General features: G+C 34.6%; 1 protein-coding gene across 2 annotated transcripts in view; it reads right to left on the reverse strand.

Annotated features, from left to right (window-relative positions):
• Positions 1-720: 720 nt before the first annotated feature.
• CHODL (chondrolectin) overlaps positions 721-16,230 on the reverse strand; it is a 22,057-nt gene continuing 6,547 nt past the window's right edge. For both annotated transcript variants that reach the window (XM_011926528.1, XM_011926527.1), the window contains exons 2-6: positions 11,077-11,386; positions 10,766-10,923; positions 7,588-7,674; positions 5,065-5,167; positions 721-2,129 (exon numbers count right to left, since the gene is read on the reverse strand). In XM_011926528.1, the coding sequence (XP_011781918.1) occupies positions 2,045-2,129; positions 5,065-5,167; positions 7,588-7,674; positions 10,766-10,923; positions 11,077-11,342 (699 nt within the window). In that variant the 5' untranslated portion in view covers positions 11,343-11,386 and the 3' untranslated portion in view covers positions 721-2,044. The remainder of the gene's footprint in view (positions 2,130-5,064; positions 5,168-7,587; positions 7,675-10,765; positions 10,924-11,076; positions 11,387-16,230) is intronic.

Genomic DNA, 16,230 nt, shown 5'->3' on the forward strand with positions numbered 1-16,230 from the left:
GGAAACTGTTAGAGTAGGATTACTACCATTTGCTAATAAAATAGAAGTCCATTTTCCACCTCCAGTAGCTTATAGGTTTAGTTTTTGATACCAGAAGAGTTACCCAGACCTAGATAAAGATCAAAGGCAAAAGCAAGGCATTTCCCCACTGATTTACTGCTTTTGCCTTGCAGCTGTTATAGTCCATGGTAGCAAAGACAAGGGGGAACACCCAGTTTTCCTCCACTATGTCCACACTAGAGGGAGAAATACATGATAGTAGTTTGGAGGGAAAACGTTAGGTCCCAGCAGCTGGTCTCCAGTTCTACCCAGAAAGATAGATAGCCAAGAGAAGAAAGAGGAATGCTGCATGTTGGCCAGTCTCAGCTTCAAATGCAGCTGCTCATTCTCTCAGTCTCTGAGCAGTTGAAAATGGGCAATGCCCATTGATTTCTCTTTTGCCTCCTAGCTTTGCCAAAAAATGCTAGTTGTGAAATGTGTTAAGGAAAATACTTCATTATTTAGCTGAAAATAATTAACAGGGAAAATATTAGACATAACCACGCCTTCCATTATTATCACACTTAAAGAGTAATTTGTTTCCAACTTTATATATCGATGCATAACCACACCTTCCATTATTATCACACTTAAAGAGTAATTTGTTTCCAACTTTATATATCGATGCAAACATATCTGTACTTTTTTTCACATAAGAGGTTTAGACAGGACTAGTGATCATTCTTCAGAAACAAGAACTCTTTATTTTGTTAAAAGGAGCACAGGGACATACGAAGACCAGACAGTTACAACACTCTCTTGAGAAGAACAAGGCATAAGCATTGAAGAAACTAGGAGATAACACAGAAAGGAGCCACCATTTTCTCTCTCAAGCAAACCCTCATCAATGAATATGCGATCACTGATGGGTTCAAACCCATTTTCACATGATTTCGTAGTTCCTTTCATTCCTGAAATGTCTGTGTGCTGTGCTTATCTCCACACTCATAGTGACTATTCACCTGGTCTCAACCACAAGACCTCTTTGTGTACTAATATAGTTAGAGGCTAAATACAGCTAGGGAAACCATAGACAAACTTTGCAAATATCTGTCTCCAGTGTCAATCTCAAACCCCAAACAACTATCTTTGTTTAGTGGGCAAGAGAGGGACCACATTGATTTCAGAACCCTCAGAGAGCTGCTTCTCATTATATAGGCAACGTGTGAAGACATATGATTTATATTGTGTATGCCACTACTTTTGTTCAGATTGACTGCATTACTGTTTATGCACCTGTTAACAAAGTTACATTATTAAAAAATCTGTTGAATTTTAAACTAAAAATAATTATAAGGCACATGTCTTGCACAATTGAAATTAGACAATCCTTGCCTCTAAGTAAAATGTTTGAGGAGGTTTACATCACACATAATGAAATAGCTTCTTATTTCTGAAGAGGTTTCCTAGACATTGACCAAAAGCAGAGAAACTGAAAGATGAGCTATTTCTAGAAAACAAACTTTTTCTATAGCACTACATTTTTGTGTCTGTGTGTGAATTCAGTTGACAACAGTAATGTTTCTTTAATCAAAACAGCATGTATTGAAAAATGAGATGCCATAAAAATAAATATTAGAACAGTTAATTTTTATCAAACACTTATGCAAAGGTAAAATACTTTTGCACACTGTAAATTTCAATACAATATACATTACATTGATTAGATTACAACTTATGAAAGGTGAAAGAAATACAAAGAATTGCTTCTAACACACATACTCCTGATGTGTTGATAACTTTATCTGCATTGTCCATTTCATTTGCTTGAAGTTTCGGTGCATCCTTTAGCAAAATAAGCAGGTCTCACTCCATTATTAGCACAGCGTATTTTGTAAATGAAGTAATAAACATATAAAAATTACTTTAATATTTGCCTCAAGGGGGAGCTTACAGTTCATCTTGCAGATCCTTTGTAATTTCAAGCCATTCCAAGCTAATGTTCTGATGCCATTCCTTATACAGATTCAGAATTACAAAATTCTGGAACCAAGTCAATGAGTTATTATACTTCCATGCCACTTTCTTTTCTGGTGCTCTTTGAAATCCACAGTGTGGACTGGTTTGGACTAGTTTTTGTTCTTCCTTTACTGAAAAACATAAGAAAAAATAAGTTTAGTGCCTAAAACTTCTTATTAAACTAAGCATGTCTTGGTCCAACTCAGACAGTTATTTATGAAAGACTCCTCCTCCTCTTATCAGTATATTTTCCCATTCTTCCAAAAACTTCTAGATTATTCAAATATGTGAAGACGGCAAACAGTTCTTGTGAATGATAGAGAAAACAAAACATATCTTTTCTTGTTTGACATTTCCTAATTTAGAGTTCATTTTTTGTTGTTGTTGTTTTTATTGTTGTTGTTGTTTTAATTTTTTATTTCCATAGGTTATGGGGGAACAGGTGGTGTTTGGTTACATGAGTAAGTTCTTTAGTGGTGATTTGAGAAATTTTGGTGCATCCATCCCTTGAGTAGTATACACTGTACCCAATTTGTATTCTTTTATCCCTCACCCTCTTCCCACCCTTTCCCCCTGAGTCCCCAAAGTCCACTGTGTCATTCTTATGTCTTTGCATCATCATAGCTTAGCTCCCACTTATGAGTGAGAACATATGTTTAGTTCTCCATTCCTGTATTACTTCACTTAGAATAATAGTCTCCAATATTACCCAAGTCACTGTGAATGCCATTCATTCATTCCTTTGTATAGCTGAGTAGTATTCCATCATATATATATATACCACAGATTCTTTATCCATTCATTGATTGATGGGCATTTGGGTTGGTTCCACACATACAAACATGTGCCTGACACAATATTAACCAGTTCCGTTTTATTCACCAATAAAAACCTTTATTTTCTTTGATCAATTATTTTGGAAATCATCTTGCTCCTTGAGTCTCCTGTCACTAATGTATGCTGAATTTAATGTCAAATCGTCAAAACAATGGTATTATACTATGTGTACGGATGTGCCTATTCCCCTCCTCCCCTCAGTTCTCCGGCTCTGCACCTAAGTCTCTTGATTTCTGGAAGCTTACTGATGCCTCAGTCTCTGAAACTGCTGTGGTTAAATAGCAGATTCATGCTTTGGTAACATAACAGTATCTGAGTTCCTCCAGATCTGAGATGGAGCTTCACCCTTGTCAGATTTGGCATTCTGGCCCACATTTCCAGCCTGTGCTTAGGGTTCTGCTATCTTCTGTCTTTCCACAACATGATAATTTTTCAGGCATCTGCAGCAGTTCCCTGTTCCTGGGTTTACCTAAGTCATTCTGTCTCTCTCTCTTTTTTTTTTTTTTTGAGACAGACCCTCACTCTGTTGCCCAGGCTGGAGTGCAGTGGCGTGATCTCGGCTCACTGCAAGCTCCACCTCGTGGGTTCAAGCGATTCTCCGGCCTCAGCCTCCCAAGCAACTGGGATTATCGGTGCCCACCACCACGCCTGGCTATTTTTTATATTTTTAGGAGAGATGGGGTTTTGCCATGTTAGCCAGGGTGGTCTCAAACTCCCGACCTCAGGTGATGCACCCAAGTCATTCTCTACTGAATGCCCCGTCAAAAGTAGATTTCTTTGGGCTGGTTTCCTCCGGATAATCTCTTGCCTGGACCAAAAGTGTTTGTCCCAGTTCACTGTGTTGTGCACTTACTTGCTCCCTGACCACCCCAGCCCCAGTTCCCAGCATCTGCCTCAATCCTCACAGACGTCTCCCCATCCCCTCCTCTCCATCTACCAGACATTGCAGAATTCCCTCAAAGAGAAAAAAGAACTATTTCTAAACACACCTGACCATCACCCTGTTAAAATATTACTTAATTCATTTAGATTTAGCTGTTTTGGTTACTAATAAAATATTATGTCCAAATTGTAGGGTTTGTAGATTTTCATCCAAATAAGTAAGATTAACACAACTTTATTCTACAGTCATCTAACATGTATGAAAAATAAGTCAAGAAAGATTATAAAAAGCACAAAAATGTTCTAAATGGTTAAAAAATGGTTATTAATGTGACTTTTGTGTAGAATTAGTATTTCATTTAAGAATTACTTAGTTTTTTTCTGGGTCTTTTGTTACTTAATGGGTTCTTTAGGGTTTATTTCAGGAAAAGAAGAAGATGAAGTAAGGTCAAAAGAGAAAAATGCATTTTTGCAGGTCCTTCTTGATGGAGGCATTCTCTTGATCAGTTCTTATTTAAACCACTCAGACAAAGATGTCTAGCTTATTCTAGCAAACATGCTCTTATATAAACAGAACAGCTTTTCTTTTTTTTCTTTTGACACATATTTATATTTCATTTTTTATTTGAAAATGAAATAAATTTTCATTTTATTGAATTTTGTTTCATTTTTATTAAAAAATTGGGACACATGGAAAAACTTCTCTAATTCCAGAGTATGGGTAAGCAGATACAAAAGTCATAATAATCTCCCAGAAATCTTGCTGGTAAAATATAGGATTTTATTTCAAGATACCTGGCAAAAAGTGACCTGTTTGAACTACTGTATTTTATTTCCTATTCTTAAAAGATCTTTTTGAAATAAAACAGAAACCTGTGACCTGAATTTTGAAAAGTAATACAAGATGAACCCACAAATATCAAGTCTTACATATAGCTTGATGTCTAGATTGAAAAGTTTAGCATTAATTCTTGTACTTTATAACAAAAAACAATATAGTAGAGTGCATATGTTGGAAGTTTACAAACATCCAAATTTCAGATTCAGCATGGACACTAGCTACGACTAGGTAACCAAGGCAGACTAGGTAACCCAGCTAAGACACCATCTTCTCAACTGAGAAATACAAGCAGAAGGGTAACTGCTTAATAAGTCTTGTGAGGATTAAATGATGTATTACATTAATCCTATCCTCAATGTATATCTTATTAGATTGTATGTACAGGATTGTATGTATAGGATTTAAGGAAAATTAAAATATAATTAACTTTATACTAATAGCTTTAAAACATTATGAACACCTATTTAAAGTTTTTCAAATTGTCTCTACATATATGAGTTACTTACCTTTTATGCAGCATCTGGAAACAACAGGTTCCAAAAGCAACCAGTATCAGTAAGAGCAGGGGTATTGTTGGTATAACAACATAAATTAGATTGGGAATTATACCTACAAAATAAAACAGTCTTCATGTGAAAAGACAGTTGAGGAAGAATTCTAATGCAAAAATATGTAAGAATGTTTGAAAAAATTAAGGTGAAATAGAATTTTCAATAAATTGGCCCTAAAGTTCTTCTCAAAATATTGAAAAATCTAATGAAATAATATACAGTCATGCACCACATAGTGACATTTCAGTTAGTGATGGACCACATATATGACAGTGGTCCCATAAGATTATAATGGAGCTGCCCTCTATAGGTGTACCATCTTTTATATTTGATATCCTATTTTATACACTTCTATGTTTAGATAGGTTTTGATAAATAAATTCCATTGTGTTACAGTTGTCTACAGCATTCTGTACAGTAACATGCTGCAGGGGTTTGTAGCCTGGAAGTAATAGGCCATATCAAACAGTCTAGATGTGTAGTAAGCTATACAATCTACGTTTAAGTATGCTCTATGATGTTCGCACAATGACAAAATCATCTAATGGTGCATTTCTCAGAACATATCCCCATTGTTAAGTGGCACATGACTGTATTCATATTTTGGTAAAAATTTAAAACAAAGTTTTACTGTACTGAAAATTGAATTGTACTGAATTGTAGTGATATCAAACTGTTTCAATTTGATATCCATACTTCCAAAACTATTATTAAATCTACAATTCAGACATGGACTAGCTTTCATTAATAATCTTAGCTAACTCATTTCATTACTCCTTCTCAATCATTACTTACAAAAATAAGTACTTATTATTAAAAAGAATAATTATTATAAATATATTGGGTAAGTAATTAGCTAGCCAATAAGCTTAGTGTCATGATTGCATACAAGAGTCACTGGGATTAAACTGAAATATGTAAATATTAACTGATGATATAGTCACGACTCAGAGACACAAGACTCCAGCAGCACAAAGACTTGATCTTAATTAAATTCTAACATGAATCATTTTTTAATCCTGTTCCATCACATTTGATAATGCTAGGTATTCTTAGTAAAATTAAAAAACTGTGACACTGTAATTCCATACAACTTAAAATTACTTTGATAAACATTTGATCAATTTCATAAGAGAAAAAAATATTTCTAAAGTGATTTTTTTTTTTGAGGGGGGGGACAGAGTCTTGCTCTGTCTCCCAGGCCAGAGTGCAATGGCACAATCTTGGCTCACTGTACCCTCCGCCTCCTGGTTTCAAGTGATTCTCCTGCCTCAGCCTCCCAAATAGCAGGGATTACAGGCACCTGCCACCATGCCCAGCTAATTTTTGTATTTTTTACTGGAGACAGGGTTTCACCATGTTGGCCAAGCTGGTCTCGAACTCCTGACCTCAGGTGACCCACCCACCTCGGCCTCCCAAAGTGCTGGGATTACAAGTGTGAGCCACTGTGCCCAGCCTACTGATCTTTTAAATTAAGTTTAGATGTTCTGAATGGTTTTAAAACCAGGCACCTGAAAAGTGAAAAGCACTAAGCCTTAATATCATGTCTATGCAAAAAAAGCAAATTGAAGAATTATGCATTTAGCTTGTAAATTAAAAGTCATCATCATGACTAATCTGAATAATTCTGGTCAAAGTGGACCAGATGCAGATAAAGCTTTCCACTTAACTGTGCACCACTTCATTTACTAGCAGAAGACAAACTCATGAGCAATGGGGCATCTGAGCGATAATTTGCTGTTTCCACCCACTCTTGTTTGACTTCAAGCAATTTAAGAATTCAACCAATCCCTAATAATTTACCAGCACACCCCTGTTTACTCTCCACTGAATGTGCCAGTTTGCATCGTGACACCTATGTGTTGTTAGAGAAATTTATTGTAGATCCAAAGTTTTTTTGTTGTTGTTGGTGGTGTTTTTGTTTGTTTGTTTGTTGTTGTTGTTTGCTTTTTTGAGACAGGGTCTCACTTTGTTGACCAAACTGGACTGTAGTGGCATGATCACTGCTCACTGCAGTCTCGACTTCCCAAGCTCAGGTGATTCTCCCACCTTAGCCTCCTAGTAACTAGGACTACAGACGTGTACCACCATGCCAGGCTAACTTTTTGTATTTTTTGCAGTGACAGGGTCTCGCCAGGTTGCTCAGGATGGTCTCGAACTCCTGGGTTCAAGTGATCCACCTGCCTCAGTCCCCCAAATTGCTGGGATTACAGGTGTGAGCCCCTGTGTCCGACCAGACCCAAATTTTAATGTGGATCACTTAGTTTAGTACCACTCTGAAGAAAACAAAACAAGTTTTTCTATTCAAATACTAGCTTAGCATAATTTTTTCTAACCTAGTTCAAAAGTAAATTTCCATAGGACCATACTTAGTGAACCACTTCTCCAGGCAAGACAAGTTTCACTGGGTCAACATGAAGCAGCGTTTGAAAGTACAGTTCATTTCTTGATGAAGTTAAGGACACATGAAGTAATTACCTGCTTCAGTAACAACCACATTTTGATGGGTGTCTCCTGGTTGATTTGTAAGATAAGGCTTTTCTGCGGGAGCTGTTGGATTAATCTCTGTAAATAATAAGAAACACCAGCATATATAATGACTAAACAAGAGAATTGAAAACACATATAAATATGAAATTATATTAGAAAATAATAAAAACATCACAATTTTGATTTCTGAACAGGTTACAGCTAATAAAATATATTCTGAATTTAAATTTACGTGAAGTGATCTAACTCTAAAGTCAGCATTTAATTATCTTTGAATAAAAGGTGGAGTTGATACATTCTCCCTTAAAACTCCAAACTGTAATTAGCAATCAACAGTGGGTCTGTGCTGATGATATGCTGTTGCAGGCAATAATGGTGGACCAGGCACAAAGCTAAGCAAGGCTAACCAAGAACTGGCAAACATAAGAGTGTGATATATTAAATGCAATTCAGAGACAAGCAAGATAATTTCTTTACTAATATCAGTGTATTATTTAGGTTTCCCCTTGCAATGATAATCAGCAGATGACCATATGTGGATTGAATTTGGAATTGATGATTTGAGCAACAGTGTTCTAAGCCACATTTCTGTTCTGCACATACAACATCGTCCTTAGATTTGCTTTTCAATAGTGTCCACTTTTAAAAATAATAATAATAACACTAAATTAAAGCTTGCAACTTGTTTCTTTCCCTAGTTTTATAGATATCTCTTTAATTGCCACACACTTTATTTTTTATTGTTTTTCTAACTTTTAAGTTCAGGGGTACATGAGCAGAATGTGCAGGTTTGTTACATAGGTAAACACGTGCCATGGTGCTTTGCTGCACAGATCATCCCATCACTGAAGTATTAAGCCCAGCATCCGTTAACTATTATTCCTGATATTTTCTCCTCTTGCCACACACTTTAAAATTGTTGAAGTTTCTTGTCATGATTTGGTATTGCTCTATTTTCTATTTTTCTTTTCCTTAAGGAACTATTTGTTAAATAAATAATTCAATGAAAGTAAATTGAATTATTTTAAAAAACATAAATTTGTTTCCATTTGTTCCAAAAGTGTGACTCTCTACTTTTGTCAATTGAAATAAGAACACATGTAACATCTTACGTAGTCTTTAAGATAGAGAAGAATTTTAATTTAATGTTTACCATTCTTACATTGCCTTGTAATGTCATAGAGTCCCCCTTTGTTGGAAGTTTAATCATATACCATCTTGTAGTAATATTTGTTACTCTTGTACACAAATTTTTCCCTGACATTTTAATAGCCTCCTCTGGGTTTCAGATTCAGTTCTAGACTCTATCTACTCTTCTAGAGAACTTAGTCACCCTATGCCTCGTCAACTGGTATTTTTAAACAAATAACATAAATATTATGCAAAATATCACTAAAAATTGGTATATCCATAAAACTTGGTAATTATATAACCAAGGAATTTAATCAAACCAACATCCTTTACAAAGCAGACACTAAGCTCAAGGAGGGTTAACGAAATAGAAATAAAAAGACAAAAAAGATCAAATCATGACATAAAAAATAAAAATCCTGAGCACATTAATAAGGCCAACAGTAAACCTGTGAATGTGCTTCAAAACAAAAACTACATAAAAGAATATTTTAATAAATATAGATTACTTGAAGATTTGGGTAGAATGGAGAAGATAAAGAAAGAATAATTTTATATCATAAATGCTCTTGCATGAGTAATGTAAACCTAGATTACCTAATACATAAACAAGTAAAGAAGATTGTAAGATTTATAGTGTGCTAAATAATGGCATCAATTTGAATGCAAAATAAAATAAATATAATACAATGAAGGGTCAAATAATTGACCTTTGAACTCAAAAGAAAGGAGAAGGCGACAATGTAATATTAAGAATAATGCATAATATTGTACTTGTATTATTCAATAGTCTTAAGTACATAGAATGTCACAAATTTAAAATATTAGAGAATTTCAACTTTATATTTCTCCAAGAGAAAAATAAAGGACATAAGCGCATAACAGACTCTGCTTTGCAAAGGCTTCCTGGAAGGTAATGATGGGTTTAGCAACCAAGATGGTTCAAGAATAAACTCACCAGGGATATAAAAAGTTGGCTAATACACTCAAGAGCAGGATAAATGTAAGACAAGGGTAAGCCTAATCCAAATAATCCTTTGTGCTTTATGGTATTAAGAGAAAAAGAATCATGTAATTTCAAGAGAATAATGGAAGCAGCAGTATTCAACTATAATTGCCTTCTGTGAACATGTATTATGAGTTCAAGCAGACACCTCTTCAGAAGAGTTAAAATGAGACTTCCAAACACTGCAGAGGAGAAAAACAGCAAAGAAATCTCAAAGCCTAAGAATCTAACTTGACTTTCTCAGATGATTTTACAAAATGAGTCCACGTAGTTTGTATTAGTCTCTCTTTCAATCAAATATGAATTCAGATGATCTATCCTATTCAAAGTAATTCAAATTGACTATTTTTAAAATCTAGAACCCATGCCAGTACAGCTCAAGTCAATATAAGATTCCCATTTGCTGCACATGACAAGTAGTGAGAGATTTCAAAAGAAAGCTCACTGAGGAGGCATGTTTCAAGAATAGGAATCACAGTGAGAACGAATCATATCTTCCTGCTTTTTTCCACTATGGGGCAATGAGCTATGATAGTCTTATTTTTACTGAGTACCACATGTCAAGTATTATACCGTAAAATGATAAGCAAATGTTCCAGGAGAAAGTGCTTCGTTCTCTTAAAATCAGATAAAGAAGTGCTGCTCACATGTGTAAGTCTATAGGTGCTTTGGTGACTTACATCTACTTCCCACATATTATAGTAACGTTTAAAATATTTTAAAACAGATATTTATTGTTTACAAAATCTATTTACAAAAAAAACATTGGCTTTATTGTTAGAAATGATTATTTTTTCTTAAAGACATCTCTCCAGATGTTTTTATTCACTCTCTTCTTTGAGCTCATTGGGCAGTTGCTCTACAGCATATGATATACTTCATTACACGAGTGATATGAGAAGCTGCAAGGTAATTTTCTATTTCACAGCAGAAAAACAAAAAGAGCCACAGGTAGCGAAAATTAAAGACAAAACGTAATACAATGAAACATGCACAAAACCTTCTGTACCTTCTTTTGCTACTGCTTACCTGGTTCATACTTGCAAATATAATTGTGCTTCATGTTGCACCTGTCATCATTCCACTGGTAAAGGTAGGGACCTCCAAGGCCAGGATTGGCAGTTGGTTGGTGATACATCACAACACACTTTTCACTTCCACAGGAAGGTTCATCCGTGTACCAGTTTCTGCAAACAGAGAGTAACAGGAACACTCAGATACATGACTACTAAATGATTCTGCCTGTCCTACTCTGACATCCTCTACAGGTAACAAGAGTCCTCCCTCTACCTTGTGGAGTTCCCCAGAACGCCTGTCAACTGCTCAAGATCCATACTCACCGGTACTGGGAACTGCTTCCATCAGACCACTGGTAGAGGTCTGGGCAGGCACCAGATGTTTGCCCATCTCCATTCCTCCAAAGCCCTATCCAGAAATCACCATCAGAAATCCCTGTTCCGGGTTTTGTCAGGTTTTGCAACATGCTCTCTATTAACTTCTGTTCTGCTTCATTCTCAAGGCTGAGGAGGACTCCTCCCTCACTCTCACAAGCCAGGCGCGCCTCCTGAAAGCTCACTCGGCTGGACAGTTCATGGAAGTAGGCCATTTTGTAGCAGGGATGCTTGAAGTCAGCAAAACACACCTTTTGGCCTGAAGAAAAAAAAAAAAGATGCCCACATATTGATAATCTGAACTCTACTTGTAACACTAAGAATCAAAATTTAAGAACCAATCAAAGCAGAAAATACATTACCAGAAATGCTTCTCCCACTGAATTATTTCGTAAAGTGTATTTTCTAGCCTATTGCTTGCAAATTGTAAAAGCAAATTGATTCCCTCGTAAACTTGGAACATAAACTTTTAAACTCAGTACTTCAAGCAATGTTTGTTAAGGGAAGTTATAACTCTTCTGGCTTAGATTTTATAAACCAATTAACATAGTAAATGAAAATAGCTAAAGGAATTTCAGGAGTGTATAGTAAAGTGAGCTAAAACTTAATGAAAGAAGAGTAACAACTCATAATGCAAATTAATTGTCAAAAACAAGTAATGTATAATGAAACAATTTTATATAAGGTGTTCTGAAGAAGATACAAAGTGGCAGATTTAAGGTATAAATATTTGCTTTCATTTTGTATACCCAAAAGCAAATCTATTAAAATGGAAAGTTAAAAGAGGACAGAATGAAGGTAATCAGTAGTAATAAACGATTAACTAACATAATATTACATTGGAAGTGACAGGATAGAGTTCTAAAATTCTCACTATCTCTGAAAAAATCTCATTACCAATTTTTTGAGTATTTTCTGGGGTCTTTGGGGAGATATTGTGTGTAAACTCCGATTCTGAGGCCAATGTCTTCTCTCATTTTACAGAAACATCTCTGATAAGTGATAAATTGCAAATTAAAATCTCCCAACTATGAACTTAGAGAATTAAGTACTTTTAAAAAATGAATATAATTTAAATGTGAAAAACATGATGCCTTAGAGACCAGTGGAACAAATATATCATGAAATAAAGGAGTTAGTAAAATCTTACCAATGGCTAACTGTTGTTGACTTCTCACAATTTGGATGGAGACCTGAGTAGGCTGAAATTTGGCCAAACTGGTCTTTCAAAGACAGTTAAATGATTAGCTCAAAACAATTAAGGTAATAAATATTTAGCAGACTTGAGAACAAATTATTTCTTTCAGCTTTAGAGGCTCTCCTTATATATTAAACACATATGAAATAACAATATCTTCCTCTAATTTAGCCTTAAAAATGTTCCATTCATTCCTTTATGAGTTTGAAAGTAATAGTATTACATGTTTCAAATCTTCCCTAACTCAGAATTTTATGAAACTTACAAAAAATTCATTTAAATTCAACTTTCTCTGTAGTTAATCTTACTACTGGTGGTTTTATTGCATATTTCTTCAGGAATAAAGATTAGGACCAACCAAATATCCAAAATCTATAAATAAACACACAGAATACTCTGAATTTGGAAGGGAAGTTTAAAATCTATTTTTTATCTTAAACCCGTATTTTAAAGATTTTTATGTTACAGCATTCCGTTTAACCACCTAACCACCTTTCCTGACATCTATTGATTATGTACAGTCTATACTATACCCAATAAAGTCATTACTTGTAGTATCCTGAAAATCAATTTATTTCAAGATATTAGCCAGAATCCCAAACAAGCTTAAAAGAAGTTTTGAGACCTCATAATGAGATTCTGCTCTAATAACATTTGTGAAGTCTTGAACACATAGGCAAAAAGAGTTTGAAAAAAAATATCAAAATTAAATTTTACATACCTCTGCATGTTAAGCAGTGTTAATTTTCCTAATTATCAAGTGAAATAACTGCAAATATGCATGATATCATGTCATAATAAATCATAGATATTTATATTACATATATATATGCCAGATATAGATAGATAGATAGATAGATAGATAGATAGATAGATAGATAGATAGATAGATAGATAGGTAGATAGATGTCAAGGATATTATGGTGTATCGGATTTAGCTAGTTCTACAAGCAATGGATTTTCTATTGTTCTATTGTCTACACTCACCCTTGTTTACCACTAAGAATGTATGGCAAGATTATAACAAGATCCAGAACGGTCATCCTGTCTTGTTTTGATTTTCACTGCTTCTACTTTTGTTCACCTCTGCTCTCTGCTGTCAACTTTTAAAACCACCAAGGATCCCTCTCTATTACTATTTCCTGTGCCCAAACTGCTTTCCATAGCCGCTTCTACTTTCTTAGTCTAGCCCTCTTTTAGCTTAGATTTGGACTTGGAAAACAGACTATCGATTACTTTATGTAAAATTAAGACAAATTGCTTTATGCTAAGAAATTAGGAAATAGTTTCACTACTTTCTTACAATTCATCTCCATTAACATTATTCTTGTTCGTATTTATGGCCTTTTCTACTATGTATTTAATTGTGTAGCCTATCAATAAAAGTTGTCAGTAGTCAGGGATTTGTGGGGTTGGGGGAGATTCTTGTATTTAAATACTGGCAAAAAAAAAAAGCATTCAAACTTTGTACTTTAATTACAGTACATCACGCTGAGCCAGTATATCATATCCATTCCCTTCTGGAGTCAGAAATTAAGGACCTATGATGACACTCAGAGACAGAAAGGCGCAGAAATCAGTGGAAGGTCATTAACTTCTCAACAGTGTTTGAGTGATAGGCATTCAGTATCTTGACACAAACTGAGAACAGCCAACCATAAAATAGTAGTTCTGGCAATGCAAGCAAGCCAAGAGTTGTTCCCTCTGTTTCATTACCTTGATCTGGACCCAGCAGCAACACACTGAAAAATATGAACAAGTTAACAGGCTGCCCGAATTGTTAATGAAAAAGAACATATTAGTGTGAATGACCATGGGAAATAAGTTAGAGAGACTTCAGGAGGACAAACCAGCCTGAAAATAAATATTCTTTGAGAGATGATTAAGAAAGTCCTAATGGTAGACTCTGAAAATTAATGTATTATTTTAAAATTTCTCCTAATACATTACAAAGTTTTGTGATGATTTCATCATTTCAAATGCTTGTTCTCGGTCAGAGCCTAACAATGCCATCACGCCTGTATTTTCCTACTTGTATTTAGAAGCATGCTGTTTCCATTTTCATCTACTACATCCTTTACATAGTTCTAAGTGTCCAAATATATCTTAATTACATTCCCTTGAGTTTTCAACTTGTTCAATTTTTCACTCCAAGAACTTTCTGCCTTGGATTTTATCCCAGCACTTTTGAAATATTAAATTTCCCTACCAAGATTATTTTGCAAGATATCAAAAAAGTCATATTAAGAAAAAAAAAAAAACAGACTAGCCAGACCTTTCAGTGAGCAAAAAGTTTGTTATATGTAACAAAGCCTCACACATTCAGGGAATTCCTGGGTATGACGCATATGCTAAAAGTCACCGTTCATTATCTCTGACATTAAAAGATAAATGCAACACAGATTTTCTCATGATGAGCATACAAAAATGGTGATGTAAATTAACTCACAAAATTAAGATAGCACTTCTAATTAAATGCATGACAGCTTTAGGTTTCATGTGGAAATTTCTCACACCATTATGTTAGTTTATACAGATACAATAATAATAAAAGAAAAAAATCTAGGGACAGAGATTATCTTTAAAATAATTAACAATCAATGCTGCGCAGGTCCTGGACAATGGCCAGCTTGACACTCTCTGTGCCAGGCCGTGTCTCTGGTTGTGGATAATAGAGCAGACCTCAGGTCCTGCTTGAGAGAGTGGAGACTATGATGGCTGCATGGCAGGGAGACTCTAAGGGCATCAAGACAGCGTCCCATCATCGACTGCAATGGATATATTAACTCTAAAGTTTGATCATCAGCTGTGTCTACAGAGTTTGAACTGAAAAGTCACTACCAGTTCAGATCTAGCAAGGCAGTTTTCAGGAAATTATAAATATATTACACAATTTTTATTTTTATATACAATCAGTTAAAGCTGACACTGAATTTCTTTATACTCAATTCTATTTTATTACTGATTTCCACCTTAGCACGCAAATTTGGTCCAAGTTGCAGCAAAATCAGCAGAAGCAGCAGCTATTGAACATCTCACCGCTATTTCAGCTGATCACATTTGGCTACTGATGCAGTGAAACTCCAACAGCTGGGAAACAAATGTTGCCCTAATTCCCAGAAAAGTTTTGTTAATGCAGATCTTCTGGAAGCAACTTTCCCACTTCTGTAAAAGCCAATCTTCCCAGAGAACAATTACAATGACCTTTCGTCTCATTCTGTGAGACGATATGGAGAATTTCTCTGTCTCTTATTTTCAAATGTTATGTTCAGATAAAATCTTCCATCAACATTTTGTTGATGAATAGATATCTGAATATATAAGTATTCAGAGAACCATACAATGGGTTCTATTACACTAAGGTTATATTTATGCCATCTAACTATAAATTACTAAATGTCAACTAGCATCTGCAGTTGAAGACATCCTTTAATTGTGGGCTTATCTACAAGAGAGAGAAAAGATCTGCCCAGGATTCCACAAACATATTGAGAAAATAAAATTCAAGGTAATTTCTCTACAAACATATTGAGAAAATAAAATTCAAGATAATTTCTCTACAAACATATTGAGAAAATAAAATTCAAGAGAATTTATTTGCTAGATGTGCACTAGGAGCTAATTAATTTTTAAATTGAGAAAGTATTTAAATATGTAAGTTTTTCTGCACTGGATTTTTTAACATGTAAGGTCATGGGTACATATGTAGGGATGCGCAGGTTTATTACATACGTAAACGTGCGTCATGGAGGTTTGTAGTACAGATTGCACTGAATTTTTAGAGAAATATTTTATAGAATATTTCTTTTATATAAAAGACTTCTTTATATAAAATATATAAAATTTATTTTACACATTAAAATAAATAAAATAAACATTTTATACATTAAAATAAATAAAATAAA

Source organism: Colobus angolensis, unplaced genomic scaffold, assembly GCF_000951035.1.
Source record: "Colobus angolensis palliatus isolate OR3802 unplaced genomic scaffold, Cang.pa_1.0 Scaffold69, whole genome shotgun sequence".
NCBI classification, from domain to species: Eukaryota; Metazoa; Chordata; class Mammalia; order Primates; family Cercopithecidae; genus Colobus; species Colobus angolensis.